This window comes from Uranotaenia lowii, chromosome 1, assembly GCF_029784155.1.
Source record: "Uranotaenia lowii strain MFRU-FL chromosome 1, ASM2978415v1, whole genome shotgun sequence".
In the NCBI taxonomy this organism is placed as follows: Eukaryota; Metazoa; Arthropoda; class Insecta; order Diptera; family Culicidae; genus Uranotaenia; species Uranotaenia lowii.
Genome location: NC_073691.1, coordinates 78,404,871 through 78,430,174, shown reverse-complemented (window position 1 = coordinate 78,430,174; position 25,304 = coordinate 78,404,871). Strand labels below are relative to the sequence as shown.

Below are 25,304 nucleotides of genomic sequence, written 5' to 3'. Positions count from 1 at the left end.
TTTACATACTTTTCGAGCCATGCGTATGGAAAGGGCAGATCATCAAATGTGGTGCAAATCATAAAATTCGAATGAATGAAAAAAAATTTCAACCGAAATTATTATTCTCATTGAATATTCTACATATTTATTTATTGTATAGGAACAGTTTTCCATAAACCGAGAAATGTTCTACTATAATTTGAAAGTTTTGTTATACTAAAATTATCATATGTATAGCAGTTTATAAAAATCATTCGATGATTGTTGTGGTAATGTTTTGTTTTACATTTATTTTGTACGATCGTCATCAATAGTTTTGGTGGAAGGGGTTCTTTTCCCAAAAATCTGCCGTATATCAGTGAATTATTTTGATCAGTCCAAAAGTTTTAAACGTAATAAAGGACATACAGATTTACGTCTGTGTGCCCTTTATTCGACTGAACTTTTGAAAACAGATTCATTTTACGTATAACTGAACTAATTTTCAATTCTGAACGTTTTTTTCATTTGTTGAATCGGTTAAAAGAAAACATATTTCCATATGCGTCCTTCCGACATGTTAAGTCGCTTGATTTTCGATTTGACAGAACCAGAGAACCAGAAAAAACTGGCACACGCGATTTGTATGGGAAACGTCAAGTTGCCAGGTCAAGTTGTCTATGATGGACATGCATCCCACATTTGTTTCGAGTTGATCGAATTAGCCCTATCCGAGAATGTTGTCATTCTGAAGCTTCCAGCACATAGCAGCCATTTATTGCAACCGCTCGATTTGAGTGTGTTTAAACCACTCAAAGGCATGTATGATAAAGAATTAATTAAGTGGCAAAGAACACACTACGGAAGGAAGCTACCGAAATCAACTTTTTCTACAATCATTGGACGCATTTGGACAGCTCTGGACAGTAAAATAATTAGAAATGGTTTCAGTAAAGCTGGAATTCATCCGTTTTCCACGAGTGTAATTCCAATCGAGAAATACGAGATATCGGCATGGAAAAGGTTTCAAATCTCAAAACAATCTGATTCAACAGATCTTGCCGTTGTTCGAAGTTCTGCGCCCCATCTTAGAAATAGTTATGTACTACCAGACTGTCCCAGTGACGCATCCTTCCATGGATTTGACGATCATTCGGTTTCGTTAACTTTGCCTGATAATATAAGTCCAAATATTTCCTCAGAAACTCATTCAATTTCCAATTCAATCACATTTGAGGAAATATTTTTGCGTTTCGTTAAGCAGCTGCCGAGTGAAACTAAAAAAAAGAAACGTGTTTGTAATGGAGCAGAGGTTGTAACCTCACGAGAAGCTTTGAGGAGGGCAGCCGAACAAACTACCAAAACTAGAGTAAGATATTAATGTTTTCATTCCATAAAAGTTTGCTCTTTCAACGTTTCTTTGTTATGATTTTATTCACTTATTTTTATTCATGAATTATTATTGTTATTTATTTGTTCTTTTTATCATTTCTAAATTAGTTTTAAGTTTCGAACATTATACTTCCACTGTTTTCATTTTTAACACTAATAAATAAAAATTTATAAAAATCGTTTACGCCTTTTTGAAATATCACTCTAGTCTTTCTAGAGAGGTTAAAAGCTGTAAATAATGATCAATGATCGAAAAAAGAAAGATGATAAAGATATTTGAGTCGATTGGTGGAAAAAACGTATCGTCCACACTTACCCCATAAACTGGGGTAAGTGAAGACGACGCTCGCTCTTCAAAGATTGCTCTAGAAAAAAAGCCAGGCTTTTTCAATCTACTTTTCACCTTGCAGCTTTAACAGGGGATATGTTTAGGCTCCCATTGAACCTTTTTTTAAATAAATACATCAAATCGCCGAGAAGTTATGGGCGTTTGAAGTTGAACCATATGAAAACCCGTCCACACTTACCCCGGTGTACCTTAATTGATTAGACAACTTTTACCAAAATAAATATTTCTAATCTAACTCGTAAGTTTTTGTTGTGTACACATGCTTCGATCCCGCCTTGGAAATGTTCCTACAGGATCACGAAAATTGCTGCTAGTCAACGGTTAAGTTTTTGTATTTTCCAAATTTGCTCCTGCAATATAAAATTGTTAAATAAATTATTTTAAATATACTTACGAAGCATTGATGCAGTGAAAATATAATCCGATTTCAGAAGCTTAGCTTTATGTTTCATCCTCTGTTTGGCTACTATCGTTAAGTTTCAGGAATCTCTTTATTATTTCGGTTTCAACTAGGACACTTCCAAACTCCACAACACTCGTGAATGGCAATAAGGCCAAATTAAAACATTTTCTTCAAAACAGTTGGGTTAGATTTCTTGTTCTTTGATCTCCAATGATTAAAGCTGTCTGGGTCACGCTTGAAACAAATAAATTGAGAAGCAAATCTTGGCACAAGTGCAAAAAATATTTGTTTACTGTTTTTGGTAACATCACAATATCATAGGCTACCTGGATCAGTTTCTTTTATAAATAACTAGTTAGTAGGCAATACCGACACTAGATGGCAATGCAATCTCTTGCGAAAATTCTTACGAATTTTCATCTAAGTGTCTTGTCTGTTTGTCTGTGGAGGTAGTATGAAGAAAAAAAATAGCTTCAATCTTGCAACGACTTTTGATGCGGACGGACGTTTTTAGCGAGTCGGGATTACAGTTATTTAAACGGTTGTTTTGAAGATTGACCAATTTCGAAAAATCATGGACTACGACATTGATGACGATACTGTTGAGTCATGCCCAGACTCAGACCCTCAATGAAGAATGCTACTAAGAGGACGACAGTTCCTAGGACAAAAATTAAGACCCATATCTGATATTCAATTTACACAACTTGAGAGGAAACTAAGCCAATTTTGGCATAGATTTGGTTTTTGGGCACCTCTTGCGTTCCTAGAATTAAATCGTTTTTCTTCACGAAGCATTCGTGGCGAAGCATGATCGTCAGCGAGTCTAGAATAGGGTTACCATACGTACTCTTTTAAGAGTACATGTACTCTTTTTCGGTCGAGAAATAGGCGTACTCTTCTTTTTGTGAAATTTTACCAAATGTACTCTTTTTTTTGTTGGAAGACATTTAATCTGAAAAACCTACATATTTCTTCCATTTTATGAGGCTGTTTCACATCTTATGCTAAAACTACGAAAGGTATACGATTTACAACAAATTGCTTTAACATCTTGTTTTCAATAACATGCATTTTAGTCATAATAAAGTCAACGCGATAAGCGCCTCTGAGTATGCAAACAGTAATCAATACATTTCGATACTTTACTAGCGTTATGACATTCAAATAATGATTGTAACGTAAATGTGCGCGAAATGGATTGTTTTAAAATGTATTTTTTTGTGGTTTGTCTGCATTACATCTTAATACTGCTATCTCTTCGAATAATCAAACATTTGCATAACTTCGTCAAATTGACTGAATTTGATTGAATAGAAATATTTCGGTTTCCAATAACAGTAGAACCCCGCTTATTCGTGGTAGTAGGGGCCTCCTCAGATGATTCGAAATGTAGGGGAAAGTCGGGTAAGATGGACACACTAAGGTAGAATCGCAATAGAAAATCAGATATTGCTTTATTTATCGCAGTTTTCGTGCAGATGGGCAGTTTGAGTTGTTTGCTATCGCATTAAATATTGGAATTTGTAAATTTCCTTCATCAACACTGTTTTTATAGCTTTTTAAAACATGCTTGCAAATTAAACTTTTCAAAAATGGTCGGGTAAAACGGACACTGCTCAGAAAAGGTACATTTTGCCGCAAAAATTGCTGAAAAAGCTGATGTTATTGTGAGTAAAATATTTGAAAACGCTTTTCAACCAAAATGGAACCAACTGGTCCGAGTCCAGAAGCAAAACAGTGTGGTTTCGGAATTCCATATTTAATAAGCGCTTTCTTCACCGGAGATCCTGTTTTTACAGTAATTATGGCCTGATTGAGATGATGAGTGCTTTTCGACCGACAATTGTTCTTGCCAAGGTCTATTGAAGGCATTTGGAGGATCAATCTGATGAAAAAAATTAAAATACCTTGATAACCTTATGTGTCCGTTTTACCCGACCTTTAAGTGTCCGTCTTACCCGCCTTAGCAACTTTTTTTTCAAAACGTTTGTTGTTCAAGCTCTTTGACCGAAATTCACCGATTTTCCTCCAGATGGTTAAAAAGAAGTCTAATAAATACTGTACCTTTGAAAACGGTTGAAATTTTAGAAAATTTTGCGAGTTATGAACTACTTTATGAGGAGAGAAAATTACATCAGATAATGGATCCTCAAATTTTTTGTTTATTTTGTTTATTATTATAAAACCTTGCTTGCTATAAATAAACAAAAGGTTTCGAAAGTGTTGATACACTTAGACGAACATATTCCCATCATTAGATTTGTGCCAAACATTGTAATTTTCGAAATATTGAAAGTGTCCGTTTTAGCCGACTTTCCCCTACATCTTCTTCCTTCTGTTTTGTATACCATCCAGGAGCAAAGCTCAATAATAAAATGAATCTTGTATCAACCTGTTGGCTGTAAGCTCAGAAAACCGAAGTTTTATCGTTTCTCCTGACTTTTTGGGTAAATGATCTCAATGTACTCTTTTTGGTGTTGCGGGATCTGGTAGCCCTAGTCTAGAAGACGTCGAATGATTCAACGCGCTGTTTGTTCTCTGGTGTTGGGAAAAAGTGATAGATATTTTGTCACTTTTAGAACATTATGAAAACTTTACCAAGGAAAAACATTTTCAAGGTCATGACCTTCATGTTTTTTTACAACACGTGTTATATTTTCGCTTGCTGTGATGCAAAAATAGCTTTATTTCTATCACATACGGCTGAAATAGAAACAGTGCTGTAAAAAAAACAACTTCCAATTATCTTGAAAACATTTTTGCATGGTAAAATTTTCAAAATGTCATAATTTCTACCAGTTTTTCCCAACACCAGTGAACTTTCTCTAAGGGCGAATGATGATTGTTTGATGGTTGTCGATAGTAACTCAGAAAATAACTGATCACTAACGAGGGGAAGAAAAACAAACTAGGAATGCGTCGTTCGATGCTGAAAAGCGTCGTTTCTAAAGAAAACAGACTTTCTATCTTAAGGAGCTGAATCGGTGACTAGGATCGGGGAAAAAATCATTCTGATCGAAGATCAGCAACCTTGGGTGCCGATAGTGATGGCAAAATGAATTGATGTTTCTGCCCATATGTCGGGACCGCACTCTAGGGATGGTGAGGACAGCTGGCCATCCTTCACTGCTGTATGACTTTGGTTTATAACCTTGATAACACGGAAAACAAAACACATCCGCACTCTCCGAGCTACTGGGAATGGACTTCAAGTTAAACAATTTGTTTCAAATTCTGAGAACTAATAATTTTACATTGAATTCCGCCAAGTGTGAATTCGAAAGAACAGGCATAGAGTTTATTGGTCCTAGCTAGATTATATGAGAAAGGACATAAGATCTTCAGAGATGATGTGTGAAATTGTTGAATTAATTTAATAATACCAAATTTGTAGAACAATCGAAGCATATACTCAAGAAATAGAGTCTAAAAAGTGTATTTTGCAGTTTCTCTTAAAAAAAACTTCCATACAAACTCGAGTGTCGTTGATTGGGCCCTTGGAGTTGATCAGGGCTATTAAATCTAGGGGTGGAACAACTTTGACACAAAGTAGGCGCGGTGAAGAAGTGGGCACGGAAGCCAAAATTTTGACAGCCTATTACATTGTTTACGTTTTGTGTCAAAGAAAATCAATGAAAAGTAGGACGAAACATTCGTGCTTTGGTAGTGGTGTTTTATATGACGTCACCATCAACTTGATTCAAATCTCGTTTAGTTTTGTTTTTAATACAATAACCAACAGTTACTATTTTCTTACTCCGTAATGCCGTCTTTGTAATCTGTCGACGACAAATATTAATATCGAGGTAAGTATATGGCCCTGATGGTCGGTTCCGGCTGGACGGATCGAACTAGCAGAACATCGGATTGAAAATCGGCAGGCACTCGTTTTATTTTTCGCATCCCCCAAAAATAACTTTTCATATCTCCATAGATAATTGAGCTGCTGAAAACCAAATGCACCCTGTTGCGGTCTACGTCGGTCGAGACTAGCAGCACCAAGGCGGACTTCAGAAGTGAACGGCAAAAGTATCTCATACTGTGTGTCCATGTATCTGCCCTCGGTGTTCGATATTTTGGAAAAGTGCGCCAAGGTGTGCAACCCCGATTATAAAAACGCAGCTCGCTATCGGATGGGGTTCTGAGGGAAAACAGTGATAACAGTAAACAGTTTCAGTATGGTTTCGATAAGCAACTGGAAGACCTGGATGAAGATGTAAGTTGTAGAGAGGATTGTCTTTTTTTAGGCCTAAATGTTTTTGTGTTTTTATTTCAGAACGAAACAGAGCTCCAACATTTTTTGGTCAACCGTTACGCTGATTGCCGAAATTGAGCCGATAGTTTTCCCGGAGTTCGCTTCGGATGCCAGTGTCACATACACGCAGGTGCTAAGGGAAGTGCTAAGGTTACACGCAGTTGCTCTCCACGATCGGTTCAGTACTTGGGGCCTCCAGCGGAATATCTTCGTCGAGACCACCGGAACTAGACGCAGATTCACGGACAGCATTGCGCTGTAAATTCCGGGACTTCATTTCATTGTGCAATTGGCCGTGCGGATAAGCACCCTGTTACACAAGCGTTCGGAAAAGCTCAGCACGTCACTTGGAAGGCTAATTGAGGATCTGATGAAGCTGATAGAAATGGTTTCAAGTCAAGTCATCCGTCGCATCGAACCTGCAATTGAAAAAAGAAAATTATTTGAAAGCCGTGCCGCATCCGGTAGAAACCAACCTAGAGGGGAATAAAATAGATAAATACAAAACATAAAAACAATTTTTAAATACTTTCCCTGAACCAACATTATTCAGTCACTCAATAATATAAAATTACCGTGATACCTGTGCGCTTGATGCACTTTGATCCGTTCCTGTTTTGTAAACAATGTAACAGCATGGCTGATTGGGCTATTTGACATTTTACACCACCCTAGATTTAATAGCCCTGGGAGTTGATCAAATAACCTGAAATAGAGTATTTCCTGAGACAGATCGTGATAGGGTAGCATTTTGTTTTTGTTTTGAAAAATGTTAACATCTACTGGTCGTCATTTTGAACTTGGGAGATTAGCACTGTTAAATTATTTCTTCAAAACATATAATTTATTCAAATTAACATCACATAACATCAACATTACCTTCAAAGTATATCATGCCTACAATTTTTTAATTTAGGCTAGTTTAAAAAATCAAGGGCCCTTATCTCGAGGCGCAGATCGAGTGACGTGACGATAGTCGAGTCACCCAAGTCACTCTATTCTAGCAGTCGGTTTAGGTGAGAAACGTCACTTCGGATGAACTTTGTGAGTTCTTACCCTATTCTCGTAGTCACCCTGGGTGAGAATCGTCGCATTTGCGTGACCATTTTAGGTGACAATTGTCGGTACCTTTTCAGGTGGTGACGAGATAGAAATTTAAAAGAAATTTTATTGAAAACGGAGAAGTTAGGCTGTAAATACCGATTTTCACTACAGTATGATGGTTTAAGAATCAATTAAGAAAAATTCACTTTCATATTTGTATTTTTAAATTTATTCATACAGCGAAACATTTTTTTTACAAGACGTTATTAATAAAAATCATATAAAATTGGGCGACGGTTAATTTTATTTCACTGTTAATATTCAACATGTAGAAAAAAACACACTTATATAGCACTTCACTCCATTTTATTCGATTCCCGTCGCTGGGGGAAAATTTCACTTGCACCGAGTAGTGGTTATTTCGGACAAATTTAAGGTTCGGCTTCGAAGTCCTGCCCTAAACCATTCTTCCTCACTCGCAGTATCCCACGTCTTTCGCCATGTCCCGCGATCAAATCCGCCTTTTGTGACCCGGCTGGTTGAAGCAGCAGCCATCAATTGTTGTGCTTTTTTTTGTTCTATTCGATGCGAATTCCGGATTCATCGTTTTCACTTAGGGCGCACAATAATGCCCGTTTTTTTTTCTTTTGTTGCTTGCTGTCACCTTACGACCCGTTGATGTCCAGTTACGAACCGAAATTATCACAAAAAACTTGGAAAATCAGCTCGGAAAATTCAAATTGCGAGCCAAAAAAAAAACAATACAGAACAAATTCTACCATTTTGACAGATGCGTTCATTCGGCCACTCACCCAGAATGAACCTCTGTCACTTTACCCACGTCGACTACGGGAATAAGGTGACAAATCTCACGGTGACTCCGAGGTGAGGTGACAATCATCACGTCGCGCGCGGCGCAGAATAAGGGCCAAGAATTTTGCATAACCATTAATATTGCACTGCCAATTTGGTTTCGTTACTATCGCACCATTGAACATGCGTAGTGTTGTTGTTATTTTTACCCTACCACCAGATGCCGAAAATTATAAACATGAGAAATCAGCTGTTTTGTTGACAAGTCGGGAAATACCTTATTCATCAAGGAACCTGCTGGCAGATCAAGGAATGATTTCAGACCCAAGGTTTGGATTCCGGATAATACCCCTATTTTTGGACTACTCAATTTTACACCTGTTCCGGGTTGCGGAGGAGTAATCGAACGTCGATCTTTTTAGCAGTTTTACAGACAGCTTTAAGCTGTAATTTTATTTAAGAACTTGTTTAGGGATATAATAAAAAATAAGAAAAATTGTAACTTAAATAATTCGGTGTGATTCTTATTCTAATAATTCCGTCAACCTGAACGTTAAATGAGACTTGCCAGATGCTGTGAACGGAAAAGGAAAGTGAGCGCATTTGTCTTTGTATGCGACGTTGCTTTAGCAAACCTGAGTGCCTCAAAGGCGATATTTTTATCGGCACTGTCCACTACAGTTTCCTAGCTCTTCTGATTATTCCAACAACCGGAGCACGCTTAATTTGACTGGCAAAATGCTGAGGACGGAAAGAAATAGTTTTTTTTTTTAACTTCATTTGCCTTTATTTGTTCAAGATAAAATCGTACATTAAAACTTAAAATCATGAATCACTTTGTTTATAATAAAAAAACAAGAGTATTTAACTTCTACACTTTCACTATTTGCTAAGAGAACGGCAAACATCAGACGGGATCGAATTTATCGCTGGTCCTTTTTTTGCCCGCCTTGAAGTTTTCTGCATAAAACCATCTTCGTCAGTATAACCGGTAGTTTGTTCCGTAACTGGAGATCTCCGCTAGCTGTGGGAACCGAGTGCATTTTGTCGTGTTGGTTAGAGTTTCTTCTATTTTGTGACCATTCCAATTTTTTTTCGGCAATTGGCCTTGAGATGGCCTTCTTGTTTGCATAAAAAACATCGTTGCTCGACTCCTTCATAATATATCCTTCCTCTTCTATTCAGAAAATAGAGAAATCCTGGGATATATTTTTTAATCTCGATAAATACACCTCTGACTCCTGTGAATAAATCTAGATCCAGCTCCATGGGAAATTTTTCTCTTATCATTCTTTTTACTGTTCCGTATTTGCCCAAAACAGCTTCTACACTTTCATTCGTGATTTCCGGAGGCAAATCGAAAATCCTTAAATACTTGGTAAAAGATCCTGCAATCGCAACCGTTACTTTCACTATTCTACCATCGAAGTATGGGAACTCAATTTGATGAACAATGATCTTTCCTCTCCTATTTTATAGTACGATTCCATCATCGACAAATACGCATCAAAACTCTTCACAAACTTGACCATTTCGACGAGTGATGGACTGGGAGCACCATCGGGGAACTTGATAGCTAGCGTATTTTTTACTAGTTCGTCGGCCATTTCTAACACGTGTTCAGAGAACGATATCTTATCACCGCGTTTGTGGTTATCTTGTTTGCTGCATCGACCCGAAAGCAGGTCTGTTTCCAACGAAGTCTGATCGTCAACTGTATAGTTCAATACCCGTCTTTGCATGCAACGTGGATTTCTTTAAACCTGCCTTTAACTATGGAATTGCCTAGCGCTAATATTTAACAGTTCCGTCAACCGGAACTCGCGGACATGCCAAATACTGTGGACGGAAAGGAGATAATTGAACATGCGTCTTACATGTGACGTGGATTTGGCAAACCTGAATGACGCGAATAGCAGTATTAAGAACGGCACTGTCTACAACAGAACTTTCACTATAGTTTTTAGTAGTATGGGGCCCGCCCCGGGCGGGAATTCCCGGGAGTTTGAAAAATTCGGGAATTCCCGATTCCCAGGAATCGTTGTTTCATTCCCGGGAATTCCTGACATGTATGAAATTCTTTCTCTGGAATAGCCTGAAAGTTGTTCTTTTTGAAAATTTAGTCATACAAAACTCATTGAGAATATGCCTCCTGTATGTATCCTGTGGCAGTAGACATTTTGCAGCCATTTTGTTAAATTTTTTATATTCAAATAGATAAGTTTAAAAAGATTATATGTATTTCCACACCGTATTCATTGAATGAAAACTCACAACAGTTCGAAAAATATATGAAAAATTGCGTAGCAGGTAGACAGAGTATTGAAAGTAACATTCATGCACTTGTTTCCCTTTGGCTTTGAAAGCCAGATGAATTTCAAATCCTCAAAATGAAGAATAAAAAGTTTGTTTTTATATAGAGAGCAAATGTGTAAAGTGTTCAGAAAAACGAAAATTTTTTGGAATAATCAAACAAATAAAAACATATTTTTTAATCAATCCCTAATTGCATGGATGAATTTTTCATTTGACTTATTCAGGTTATTTTATAGTTCGTTAGACTGTTTCTAAAACATCATTGTTGAAAACAGTTTAACTTATTTGATAAAAATAAGCTAAAAAACATTATGAAGGGTACATTTTGAACAAACTATGGGATTGTACGCACGAAAAGTTCGATAAGCGATGTATATTTGAATCGAGGTGTATATATTTTACATGTTCTTTAATATTTCCCGGGATCCCGGGATCCCGGGAAACAGGCCACCAGATTTCCCGATTCCCGGGAACGAGAAAATGGCCGGGAAGTGGACACTCTCTTTAGTAGGTCACTAGGTAGGTATGAATTATTGGGCTAATATTACAATTTTTAGGTAGGGTAAATAATTAATAATTAAGCATAAGAAAACGATCTGGAGTATGCGAACTTTTCACCGGATATGGACCTGTCATCCGTCGCTGCTCAAGAAAACGTCAACCAGCAAGCCGCTGAACTGCAGTTGAAGGCGCCGACGTATAATGGCGCGACGCTTGAGCTGGACCAGTGCACCCAGTTGCCAACAACACCTAATAACTAAGTTTTATACACTTTCTCGGTGTCCTTCGAGTTCCATTTTCGTTTAAAAATGTGTACGACTGTTGTGTATTTCAATCAACTTTTGCATTTCAATGAAAAATTACAACAAAATAGTCTAGCACTATGCTGTTCAGATGCCAAAACCCCGGTGCGAGTCCTGTAATCTACTTGTGAATACGAGTGGTCCATAAGAAAAATAATGTGATCCCGAAACTCGATGCTAAATGGAAGACCTTGTATGGAATAACATTTAGTTTGAGAAGACCAAAAATGAAGATAAAATCACAAACACCCACAAAAGACAGTGCCAAACATATTGTTTAAGGTTTTTTCTATTTAAATAACTCAAATGATACGAAATTCCGAAAAAAGCTTGAGTGTCACGATCTTTCCTTAAAATCGACCAAACAGGATCAAAAATAGAAATGGTTCCTTCAAGAAGACAAGTTTTTTTTTTAAATTAATTTTTTTTAAGCCTAAAAGCCTTCATCTCATTAGAGGACAATTTAAAAATAAAACTCCCATGTTTGTGATTCCAGAACGTATCGTTTATGTTTTGGACCCACAAAATATGCGTAGAGGCTCGATAAACATTCAGCAATATAGCTAATCAGTCCCAACTTTTGAAATGTGATAAGCTGGCCATAGACATAACGATTCTCATCTCATTTGATTGGATCAATTTAACAGTATCTATAGCGGAAGGCCCATTACCAAAATGACACCTTCTCAATTTTTGTAAACGTTGTTGTCAATCGAGGACTTATGGCTACAATTGAACGAGATAAACAGACAGTTTCGGCAGATTGGAGTCAATCTGTTCCGCATTGAGTAAGGCCTGAACAGTGCGGCTCAGTGAGGAAGATATTTCGGATGATTAAAGAGTAGTTCAATATGAGTGTAATCGAATCGTCGCGTAACATTTCCTGGTAAGCAGAGAAAAGTTTAAATTAATCAAATCAAACCTTTGAAGACATATATTTTTCTTATGCTAGTGATGATATTGCGTATGATCCATTTCAACATCGAAATGTTAGGAAACCAACATCGTGAGTATAGTTATATGGCGACCGTCAAAATTTGAGTAGATTTCAATCAACGGTTGTGTGTTGAACGACATCCTAGAATTTAAAAATGATGTTAATCTAAATAATGTGTCTCTCCGAAGTACTACTGGAACGTTGTTACATCTCATCAAAGCATCTCTCGGTACGGGAATTTTGGCTATGCCACTGGCTTTCAAAAATGGCGGACTAGTGTTTGGGTTGATTGGAACAGCTCTCGTTGCAGTCATTTATACACACTGTATTCACTTGCTGGTGAGTAAGTTTTAAAAATAAACGAAAACTTATTGAACTGTACCTATCCCATTCCAGGTTGGGACATCTCAGAAAATCTGTCTTCGTCAAAAGTTTCCTTCACTTGAATATGCTCAAACAGTAGAACAAGTTTTTTTAAATGGCCCTCGAAGACTTCGCCGTTTGGCTGGTACTGCCAAGTAAATTTTTAAAGTTATACCAAGTGTTTTCAAGATTTTACCCAAAAACAAATTTTATTTTTAGAGCCTTCATCGACTACATGCTATTGGTACTCTGTTTTTTCTCCGTATCCGTTTATTTAGTGTTTATTTCCACCAACTTCAGAAATGTCATAAATCATGAAACCGACCTGGATTGGGACATTCGGGTCTACATCCTGCTGACAGCGGTAGTAATTGCGGTGATCACCCAAATACGAGAGCTTAAATATCTGGTTCCGTTTTCCCTACTCGCCATTACCTCGATACTGGTAGTGTTTCTCATATGTTTGTTCTACATTTTCAAACTACCACTCAAATTCGGAGAGCAAAGCCTTTGGCCGGATGTCACAAAACTTCCATCTTTCTTTGGGTAAGTTTGATTCTGTATAGAATTTCTGTTTCAACTTTTTTTTTCTCCCTCCAAGAACTGTCGTCTATGCCATGGATGGGATTGCCACGATGTTACCGATTGAAAACAACATGAAACGACCCCAACATTTTCTCAAAACTTTCGGTGTGGTCAACGGAGGACTTTTTTTCATAACAGTGCTATACAGTATCACTGGATTTTTCGGATATGGCGTTTTCGGTGCAGCTGTTCAAGGTTCGGTAACATTGAACCTTCCTGAAAATGATCTGTAACTATTTTTTGTTTCAATATGATCATTATTCTTCAAAGAATCATGAATACATATATTTTTTAGTTTAGCTAAATCAACGCAAATACTGGCAGCCGTAGCCATCCTCTTGACAACGGGTTTGTATTACTACGTTCCGATGGAGATTTTGTGGCGAAAGATCGCTCATCGGATACCGAATAGGTGGCACAACTGGACTCAAATCGGTTGTCGTTTCGGGATTGTCCTGATCATGACGATCCTTGCGTTGACGGTTCCGAAGTTGGAACCTTTCATAGGTTTCGTGGGGTCGATTGGGTCCGCAACGTTGGCTTTGGTAACTCCGATACTTTTGGATACCATCTATCGGTGGCCCAACAATTTCGGATGGATGTATTGGCATTTGGTCAAGAATTTGATTCTCGGAGTCTTTTCTCTGATGATCTTGATCTCCGGGACGTACTTCAGTTTGTTGGATATTATAGACATTTACAAATAAATGAATACAAGTTGTTTAAATTCGGATTGTTTTTTTTATGTATCCATTTATTGTATGCATGTGATGATATCGAAAACACTTTGTGCTTTTAATGTTACGGTTGGTGTGGGTGATCCTTTTACTCGTTAATTGATAAAAAATAGACTATAGATTAACGGTCCTACAAAATAATCATGAGCCAACTTTTTGGCAATTGATTTGAAACGCGATAGTTAAAACCGATGGTCGTCCAAAAAAAAACGCCTTTAAGCCAACTTTTAAAATATTCTGCTTGATTTTGAATGTGGACATCCTCTGAGTGAGGACATGCTTCGGAACGCTCAACTTATCTTTGGCGTGAAAACAGGTTGCCGTTTGAAGTTTGTTGCCTTCACTTATGTTTCGTCGTCTATCATGCAGCATTCAACTTTCGTCAGCATGTTGAGGTACAACTTCCTGACACGGGTTTTGGCAGACTTGTTCTGCTTCTCGTCGCGATTAGGGGCCTTTTATACCTTGGCCTTCTGGACAAAACTTCGGCTTAGGTGCAGCTTGTTAGCCACATCCCGAACGGAGGCGTTCGGGTTTCGGTTGAAGGCTCCAACTCCGCGGTTGTGATTTTTTATGTTGTACAGAATACATTCTCCTTCACTTCTGAGCTTCCGATCGGTGGTCAATCGTTCCTTGAACCGCCTAATCACTTGCGACACCGTGTGATTTGCGATTCCCATCGTTTTAGCGATGGAACGATGCGAGAGATCCTTGTTCTCGTGATGAATGCGCAAGATGTTATCACACACGTGTTGTTCTTTCGATTCCATTTCCGCGAGTTGCAGGATGTAAACAATGCACTATAAACTAAATCTACCTAAATTTTCATTAAACTCTACCCAATGGTTAAAAATTTAGAGCAATTTCATAGTGTGGCAATTTAATCGTGGACACCCTTTTCTAACGACAATTTTACTCTCATCTTCTGAAAAAATTTTAACATTAAAAAAAATTGGGACATTTTCATTAGTAAGCATGTAATGAATAAATGACTAGGAACCCTATCAAATGGTAAAGTTTAAAAAAATATAACATTTAGAAAGCAGTTTGGTCTTTACAAAAAATTACTGTAATTGGGGCGCTTGGGATCAGAGGGGTGCTAGTGCCAATATGATAGTTTCGAGAAAACGCGCTTCAAAGTTGTGAAGGTGCTCGATTTTTCATATATTTTTTTTTAATTCAATCGAAAAAGTCTTCAAAAAAAAATTATAAAAATTTCGAGTTTCGCACCAGATGGTTACCATCAGCAGCAAATCGACACCCGGTTCCGATAGGGGAACATGCCCTATTATGCGCCACCTAAGCGAATCGCTGATTTTTTATGCATTCCACGTACAAATTGTGTTAAAAATGGGTGAAATCGTTGAAGAAAAGTGTTTTCTACAAATGCCTATGATTTTTTATTACTCAAATGGCTATAGTTGCTTCAAAAACTTGATTTTAAAAAACAATATTCAAAGCCACAAAACAAAACTGTGTTGCAAATACGCGCCGCAGTGTATTCAATACGCGCCTAGAAGCCGAACACACCCGAAAGCAGCCGAAGACCGAAAACACACCAATACTTACAGACACTTTGAATGAAAAGATAATCTAAATGGACTAAACAAAATTTAAAAAAAAATTAAAAGAAGATTTTTTGGGCTGAATTCACGCTCAAAATATGGTTTAAGACTTTTTGTACATTTTCAATGAAAATTGGCCTTTTTGAAAAATCAAAGCTATTTTCAGTTTACTACGATTGGCGCGTTATAACGAGTGCATGGGCCGTGATAGAACATACCCATAAAAAGCATACCTTAGCGAGTTCAATATGATTTTTTAGCATAAAATCATAGTTTAGATTCTCCTCTATCGATGAGTCAGAAAATATTGTCTTATACGTTTTTCTCTGCTTGGTGACACCTTATTGAAAGTGTTTTAAAATTTAGATCGAAATGAAGAAAAACCTAAATAGTGAAATTATCACGACACAGGGGCATTTTGAGGAAAAATTCATACTTGCCATGACCAATCACAGCATTTAGAACAAATTGGTAATATTTTGCAAGCTTAAAATGTTACAGATTCTTCAAAACAAAGGTGGCGCGTATTAGCCACATGGGGCGTTATATGAATTTTTCCCCTAATCATTTTTGCCGCATCCGGTTCTTTTGCCTTGCGCCTTTTGCCGGTCAATATGCTGAAAAGTAAACCAAAAATGTATTTTCAGATCGCAAATATATTCAACGTTAGCAAAAATAGAAACTTTAACTCAAAACTTACCATTTAAAAGACCACAATCACATTCAACTATGCATTCAGGAAAACATATCATTTAAAAATGAGTTCTTCGGCTGATGATGAAAAATACTGAAGGAATGAATAAATTTGTTCATTTTATTTTGACAATGTCGTTTCTTCTATTTTCCATTAAATGTTCCTATGAAAATTGAAATTATTTCATAAGACTCTTATGAAAATCAATTTTGCACTCTAAAAAGTGGTTCATCAGACGCATCTTATGAAAATTATCATAGGAATTTGCTTGATGTAGGTGTGTTCGTCCGTTTGGGTTGAGCTGGTTGCTGTTGATGTTTTTTTCCTTCTATTTGTTTCGGTTCTGCTATTGGTTTAGTTTGCGTACTGTTTCCTCGAGTACCACGAACTTTTATTTATTTTTATTGATCTTATTATTAATAATTAAAGATACATCGTATCATCCTCATTTTATGCGTAGATCATTAACAAAAGATAACATGTATGATCCAACCGGTTCGTTGCATTTGAATCGTTGTTGAATCGTAGCTCTACTTAACAACCCGTTCACTTTATCGTAAAGTGTGTCCAAACGATACCCAAAACGATTCATAAAATCATACTTGAATAATCTGATAACCATTAGGGTAATCTTTTGGGTGTCTCAGGAGAAAGATTACAGTTACGGTCATTTTATGATACTTATTTATGCGGGTTGTTAGTTTGCTGTATCAATTTTCGGGCGGCTGCAATCGGTAGATTTTGCTCCTTGCTAATTTTGATTGCTGATGATTCGGCTAACCAAATAGGACACGATCTGTTTATCGGTGAGTAACCTTCTTTTTGACAGTTACCGAGTACGGATGTTTCTTACCGCTTTGGCTGTCGTGTTGAGAGGAATTGCATTTGGTACACGAGAAGAGACTCCCGCACCTTGCCTGGGTGTGTCCGTACTGCAGACAATTTCTACACATCTAACGGCAACAGATAATACAATCGAGTTCACACTCGGAGAAATTCAAACTGCAAAAACTCGGATATAACCGTCCCGTTGAAGGTTATTATCAATGTGGATGCGTCAATAATTTTCGCAGAGGTCTTCTTGGTGATTCTTCGTACATCCATCACATTTTGAGACGAAAGTTCGCTGAGCAACTCTTTTTCAGTCATTCCGTTCACTTCGTTACACGTCACTATAAATTTCCGCTGGTTTAATGTAGAATGGCGTTCGATAACAATCGGTGTTCCATTGGTTTTATTGGTGAGTTTTTCGAGTTCACTTATTTGTTGTTTGTTTCTTGACTTAATCACATACCAACCATGTTTTTTCTCAAAGAAACTCAAATTTTTCCCGGTTTTCGACTGATCTTCCGATGAGAAATGGGTTCTGCGAAAGCTTATGGCCATCTGCTGCTTTTAAAATCAGATAGTGTATGCGACCATGCAAGGTTTAAGAATCCATCCATTCCGGTACACTGCAAAAAATCGACACTTATAGAATATGTTCCTTCACACATAAGCCAAAAATAACTGCTACTATTTGATTCAAATAAAATTTATGTTTGAGTATTAGTTTTAATTGGATTGGAATATGATATCATCTTTGAAAAATTTCACTCTATCAAATGGCCGAGATTGAAAAAGAAACACGAGGTGCCGGTGAAGAAAACTTTGTTTTCAGATTTTTGTCGCCGTCATAACTATGTTATAATATTTTAATGGCATTTCGGCGAGATGAACTCTAGTAAAATGAAATTGAAAGATAGGAAATGATAGGTGGATAGGGCGCTTTTGGAGAAGAAACATTGAAAGGTGGTTTTGAAAATGTAAGTCTAGGGCATGTGGGAGAAAGCTCACGGTTGAATCTTTGCTCGGCAACGGTTAATTCTTTATGGGAGGCGAAGCAATCGCAGCTCCCATACAGAATCAACCCGATGGATTAGATGTGTACCTACACACCTAATCGAGCAAAAATTCAACCGACCAGCGACTTACTGAACAATCTCGAAGGCGCATACAGATCTAGCGATGTGTGCTGTTTTCGGGTCTCGCTAGGTAGTTTTGCTACTCTGTTGTTTCACATATTGAACTACCCGACGCACCTTACTTTTTGCAAAGTACCGCGAAGAACAGTGTTGTAAACACATTTCCCCCCCTTTTTTGCCAATGAAATCTATGTTTTCAGATTTTTATCGCCGTCATAACTATGTTATAATATTTTATGTTTCTCAATGTTTCTTCTCCAAAAGCGCCCTAACTTTAACTATCCACCTATCATTTCCTATCTTTCAATTTCATACTACTAGAGTTCATCTCGCCGAAATGCCATTAAAATATTATAACATGAAGAAAACTTTTCCTCGAAACAATAAAAGCAAATAAAGTTTAGTAAATTTGTATGTATGTGTATGTATGTATGGTTCCCCCATCGGTAGCAAGGTCCAGCCTATGTCTATGTGGCTTGGCCTTCGAATTTCTTCTAGGGCTTCAACGGCCGATGGTTCGTCGAGGGAAGGCATCCAACCTTCAGAGACCTACAATGGTTGGCAATCCACTCCGCTTGCAATAGTCTCTTCAGATCAACCCCAGATGCATTCCCTCTGAAATATTTAGTGCATTTAGTTATTTATACAACTAAACACATCTTACCTGTCGGCAACTTAAGGGATTCGAACCCAAAAGTTTTCTTGCCGATACCGGGCATCGAACCCAGTACGCCTGGGTTACCAGACTCGCGCCATTCTATCCACTAGACCACATCAGCGCTCAGCAAATAAGGTTAGTAAATTTCATTATAAATATTATTTCATTGTATTTTTTTTCTATCTCTCTTTCACAGCAAGTTTTGGTGGTAGTTGCTGGATTCGGGAAAGGAACCTCGGAAATATCGGATGATGAGCCACAACAGTGTAGAGACGAAAACCAGCTTTGTATTCATTGAATAAAAAAATGTTATCATTAAAAACCAAAATCACAGTTTTCCTGCTTTATTCCAAACGCCGGATACATAATTTGAATCCTTTTTTTTGGCGTTTTCATTGCTCATAACGTCCATATACAGTATGCAAAAAAGTTTATCCACCCCACAGCAAAAAACTAAATTTATTCCAATAAACCCTACGGAAAATTAAAACACAGTTCTGTACCAACACGTGAAAAGGATGTATCTCCATATATGGCGAATCGAGAAAAACGCGTGTGAAGAAAATACAACCTATTTTAAATCGCTAATTAAAAATCACTTGAAACGTTTGCATTTAATGACAGACAAACGATGTTTAGAAGCATCCTCTATATGTTAGAATAGAGGAATATCAATTTTAGTGAAAAAACAACGCGTTATCGTAGATAGAACCTAGCTCACGTAATATTTTGTCTCTTTTGTTTATACACCCTTTGCTATTTTCTCATTTCTAGCTTTAGTTTTAAGCTCGCGTTCATTTATAACTATGTTTTTATGTTGAATAAAGTGTCAAATCTTTACCAACACATAAAAAGCATCTATCTCCATATGTGGCGTATCAAGAAAAACGCGTTTGAAAAAAATACAACTTATTTTAAATCCCTAATTAAAAATCACTTCAAATTTTTGGTTTTTATGAAAGACAAAGGATTTTTAAGAAGCATCCCATGTTAGAATAGAGGAATATAAATTGTCATGAAAAAAAAACGCGCTATCGTAGATAGCACCTTGCTCACGTAATATTTTGTCTAACCTGTTTATACACCCTTTGCTATTTTCTTATTTTTAGCTTTAGTTATAAGCTCGCATACATTTGCAACTATGTTTTTATGTTGAATATAGAGTCGAATTGATTATTTTGAGTTTGTTTGAGGAATAGTAGCGAAAAATTGTTCCGGAGTAAAGGGTGTATATCCATGTGATGGCAGTTCTGGTTTTAGAATGTTTATAGATCCTTTACTCAAATTGAGTTTTCAATGTAACGGAATATTATTTTCTCAAAAGGGTTTTACCGTTAAGTAGGGCAACTGTTGGCCTATCATGAGGTACTGAAAATGGTTTTTGTTTACTTTTGGAGATAGATCCTTTTCACGTGTTGGTACAGAGTTGATTGTTATTCAGTTTATTATTGTTTTTGTTAAAACAAAGTCAATTAATTCAAGTTTCAAATAAAAAACATATTCTGTTGCATTTGAGATTATGAAGTAAAAAAAAAGATAAAAAATAACGCAAAAAAAGTTTATCCACACCTCTGGCTCTCATAGCTTTAGTACTTCGTGTGACCTCCTTTGGCTTCAATAACTGCTTGACAACGTCGTGGCATCAATTCAATAAGCTTAGCAGTTCTTTCCGGGTGATTTTGTCCCATTCAGTTGAGATTACCTACCGCAATTGCTGGATGCATGTAGGTTTTTTCTCCTGAACCTTAATTTTCAAAATCAACCGGAGATGCAACCATGGCTTCTTAAGCGACCTTTCTTATGAAGACGATTTCGCACGGATTGTGATGTCAGTTGAATGGAAAATTCGCTTTCAATCTGTTACGTAATTTTCGGAGCTGATAGTCCCCGGTCCATTTTCATGTGTCGCATATAAACTTGAAATATTTCCAGAACCTACTTATATGTGACACATATATTTTAATTGGGAGACAAATTGCAAAAATCTATTTAGGCCGACACATACCCCTAATAAGGAGTGTATGCAACTCCGATTCTCTACCTCCCCGTGGTGCTAGCTGGGGTGCGAGCAACCTTAGCGGAGATCGGGTACCCAACCCCGGTGGATGCTTTGGTCGCATGCAGACTGAGTCAGGGGGCTTCGTACGCGTCTGTTCTCCATGTCAGGGGCGGCGTGCCGAGTGCAACAACGTCCTGGTGGTGTTCGGGACCCAAAACAGCAACATCACGATGGTCCTCCTGCGAGATAGTAGGGTTAGCTGCTGGCCTTGCGAGCCCGTGACTACAAAATACATAAGCAACGAATAACGAACAACAAATTTCGGATGGAAATCGGCAAAGTCCCACGCGACGAAAAGGGACTAGCGATTGGAAACTTGGAACATGGAACTGCCGATCTCTAAATTTTGTGGGCAGTACCCACGTGCTCTCCAACGAATTGAAGAGCCGCAAATACGACATCATAGCGTTGCAGGAGGTATGCTGGAAGGGCTCCACGGTACGAACGTACCCAGATGGTCGTGTCATCTACCAGAGCTGCGGCAACACACACGAGCTTGGAACAGCTTTTATAGTGATGGGAAAGATGCAAAAGCGCGTGATCGGGTGGTGGCCGATCAACTCACGAATGTGCCGGTTGAGAATCAAGGGCCGGTTCTTCAACATCAGCATCATCAACGTGCACAGCCCTCACCTCGGAAGTACCGGTGACTACAAAGACGAATTTTACGCGCAGCTGGAGCGTGAATACGACCGTTGCCCAAAACATGATATCAAGATCGTCATCGGGGATTTCAATGCTCAGGTCGGCCAGGAGGAGGAATTCAAACCGACAATTAGAAGGTTCAGTGCGCACCAGCTGACCAACGAAAACGGCCTCAGACTTATCGATTTCGCCGCCTTCAAACAAATGGCCGTACGTTGTACCTTTTTCCAGCACCGCCTCCCACATAAGTACACCTGGAGATCACCGTACCAAACTCAATCACAGATCGACCACGTTTTGATCGACAGCCGGCACTTCTCGGACATCTTCGACGTCAGATTCTGTCGGGGCACCAACATCGAGTCGGACCATTATCTGGTGATGGTGGAGATGCGCCCAAAACTCTCCGTAGTAAACAACACGCGAAACCGGCGCCCGCCTCGGTTAAATATCGCGCGACTGAAGCAACCCGAGGTCGCGGCAGACTACGCGCAATCGGTCGAAGCAGCGCCGGCAGAGGGCGAGCTTGACGAAGCCCCTCTCGAGGACTGTTGGGATACCATCAAAACAGCCATCAACAGTGCTGCGGAGAACGTCATCGGTTATGTGGAGCGAACTCGACGGAACGACTGGTTCGACGAGGAGTGTAGGAGGGTGATGGACGAAGAGAATGCCGCGCGAGCGGCAGTAGTGCAAAGAGGCACCCGTCGAAATGTGGAAAATCACCGACAGCGGAAGAGGCAGCGAGTCCGACTTTTCCAGGAGAAAAAGCGCCGCCTGGAGGAGGAGGAGCTCGAGGAGCTGGAGCAGCTGCATCGTTCCCAAGAAACACGAAAGTTCTATCAGAAACTCAATGCATCCCGCAAACGCTTCGTGCCGCAAGCCGAAATGTGCCGGGACTAGGACGGGGGTATCCTGACGGACAATCGTGAGGTGATCAAAAGGTGGAAACAGCACTTCGATGAACACCTGAACGGCGCACATGCAGGAGATCAAGACGGTGGGGGAAGGTACATCGTCGGCATAGCCAACGACGAAGAGGAGCCACTCCCAATGATGAGTGAAGTTAAGGAATCCTTTCGCCAGTTGAATAGAAACAAGTCGGCTGGGAAGGATGGCATCGCAGCTGAACTCATCAAAATGGGCCCGGACAAGTTGGCCGATTGTCTACACCGGTTGATAGTGCGGATCTGGGACATAGAACAGCTACCGGAGGAGTGGAAAGAGGGGGTAATATGCCCCATCTACAAGAAGGGCGACAAATTGGACTGTGAGAACTACCGAGCGATCACTGTCCTCAATGCCGCCTACAAAGTGTTGTCCCGAATCCTACTTCGCCGCTTAACGCCGCAAGCAAACAGATTCGTGGGAAGTCATTTGGCCGGCTTCATGGAGGGACGGTCTACGACGGACCAGATATTCACATTACGGCAAATCCTCCAAAAATGCCGGGAACACCAAGTCCCTACGCACCATCTATTCATCGACTTCAAAGCCGCATACGACACGATCGACCGTAACGAACTATGGAAAATCATGGACGAGAACGGCTTTTCCGGGAAGCTGATCAGACTGATCAAGGCGACGATGGATGGAACGCAGTTCTGTGTGCGGATTTCGGGTGAATTGTCGAGTTCATTCGAATCGCGCAGGAGGCTTCGACAAGGTGACGGTCTATCCTGCATGATGTTCAACGTGGCGCTAGAAGGTGTTATTCGACGAGCGGTGGGCGAAATGCGGGGCACGATTTTCAACAGATCCAGTCAACTTATTTGCTTTGCCGATGACATTGATATAGTCGGCAGATCATCTGCGGTGGTGGAGGAGATCTACCGCAAACTGAAACGCGAAGCAGGAAGGATTGGGTTGATGATTAATACGTCCAAGACAAAGTACATGCTGGCCTGCGGATCCGAGACCGACCGAACCCGCTTGCCCAGTAATAACAAGGTCACGATCGACGGCGACGAGCTGGAGATAGTCGAAGACTTTGTTTATCTCGGCTCACTGGTGACCGCAGACAATGACACCAGCCGTGAGATCCGGAGGCGAATTATCAGCGGAAGTCGTGCCTACTATGGACTCCACAAGCAACTGCGGTCGAGAAGACTTAGCCCTCGCACGAAGTGTAACCTGTATACGACGCTCATTAGACCGGTTGTTCTCTACGGGCACGAGACATGGATATTGCTCGAGGAGGACCTGCGTACACTCGGAGTATTTGAGCGACGAGTGTTAAGAACCATCTTTGGCGGCGTACAGGAGAACGGAGTGTGGAGGCGAAGGATGAACCACGAGCTCGCGTGACTCTACGGCGAACCCAGTATCCAGAAGGTGGTGAAGGCTGGTCGGATACGCTGGGCGGGACATGTTGCGAGAATGCCGGACGACTGTCCTGCAAAACAGATGTTCGCTACGAATCCGGTAGGAACAAGACGAGCGGGGACGCAACGAGCGAGATGGTTAGACCAAGTGGAGCGTGATCTGGCGAACGTGGGATGCCCGAGAAATTGGAGAACGGTTGCCATGGACCGAATGAATTTTAGGAATTATGTTCGTCAAGTTATGTCGTGAGACTATGTAAATAAATAAATAAGGAGTGTATCGAAAATTTACTATAAACATATTTGGGCCTTCTACTTACTAACGCGTGAACGCGCACAACTGTGCTCTCCTGTATGTAGCATCTTGATCTGTCAAGAGTGAACCAGCGCTTTGTTTACGTTTGAAACGTTTGTTTCTCTCAAAATTTCGCGAATTTTTAAATTCGCGAAGTTTTTTTTTCTTTATTATAGAGACTTTCAGCCTCGGGCTGGTTCGTCTCTTTAAAAGAAGTAAAAATTCGTGTGTTGGACACTTGGATGCGAGAGAAGGGCATCTCGATGAATGAAGTGGCGAAACGTTTCGGCATTCATCCGGCGAGCGTAAAATCCATCATCCACAAGTTCGGGGTACACTATACGTTCGATGATTTGCCAGGAAGAGGCAGAAAACCAGGATCATCTGACCTAAATCTGGACCGTAAGGTAATCAACCTCATCAACCGGAATCGATCGATGTCCATATGGGATTTGGCGAAAAAAGCTGGGACATCGATCGGAATGGTACAGCGGATCAAGAAGCGGAACAACCTGAAGACATACAAGAAGCAGAAAGTGTCCAAACAAACGGCTGAACAAAAATCAAGAGCCAAAGCCAGATGCGTGCATTCTCATGGACGATGAACTTATGTAAAAGATGATTCCAGTACTCTTTCGGAACCACAATTCTACACTGCAGCTATTGGGAAGGATGTGAGTGACCACGAGAAGTCGATTGAGGTTGAAAAATTTGGCCAGAAATGCTTGTGTGGCCGGCAATCTGCTCCTGCGGATTGAAGTCGGCGAGGAACAATAAATGCCGATATCTACCAAAAGGAGTGTTTGCAGAACAGGTTGCTGCCACTTTACAAGAAACATACGACTCCACCATTGTTCTGGCCGGATTTGGCGTCAACCCACTACGCTAAATCCACTCTTAGATGGTTTGAGGATAACGATGTAGATTTCGATGAGAAAGATATTAACCCACCAAACTGCCCCCAGCTTCGCCCCATAGAACGATATTGGGCTATCGTCAGTCAAGTTTTCAAGAGAATGAAACAGGACCATGGCGGTTTTCAAGAAAAATTGAAATGCTGCGACCAAGAAGTGTGATCAATCAGCTGTACAAAACCTAATGAAACACGTCAAGTCGAAAGCTCGAGAATATTACCAATA

General features: G+C 39.5%; 1 protein-coding gene across 1 annotated transcript; it reads left to right on the top strand.

Moving 5' to 3' along the window:
• Positions 1-12,190: 12,190 nt before the first annotated feature.
• Positions 12,191-13,931, top strand: LOC129761066 (proton-coupled amino acid transporter-like protein pathetic). Its single transcript, XM_055758770.1, has 6 exons — positions 12,191-12,225; positions 12,465-12,615; positions 12,673-12,794; positions 12,859-13,185; positions 13,241-13,453; positions 13,520-13,931. The coding sequence occupies exons 1-6, from the start codon at positions 12,191-12,193 to the stop codon at positions 13,929-13,931; spliced, it is 1,260 nt and encodes a 419-aa protein (XP_055614745.1).
• The last annotated feature ends 11,373 nt before the right edge of the window (positions 13,932-25,304 follow it).

Coding starts and splice junctions, on each gene's coding strand:
- LOC129761066 (XM_055758770.1), top strand. CDS start 12,191: ATGAGTGTAATCGAATCGTCGCGTAACATTTCCTG. Junction 12,226..12,464: donor TCGTCGCGTAACATTTCCTG/GTAAGCAGAGAA, acceptor GTCTCTCCGAAG/TACTACTGGAACGTTGTTAC. Junction 13,454..13,519: donor AACCTTCCTGAAAATGATCT/GTAACTATTTTT, acceptor TATATTTTTTAG/TTTAGCTAAATCAACGCAAA.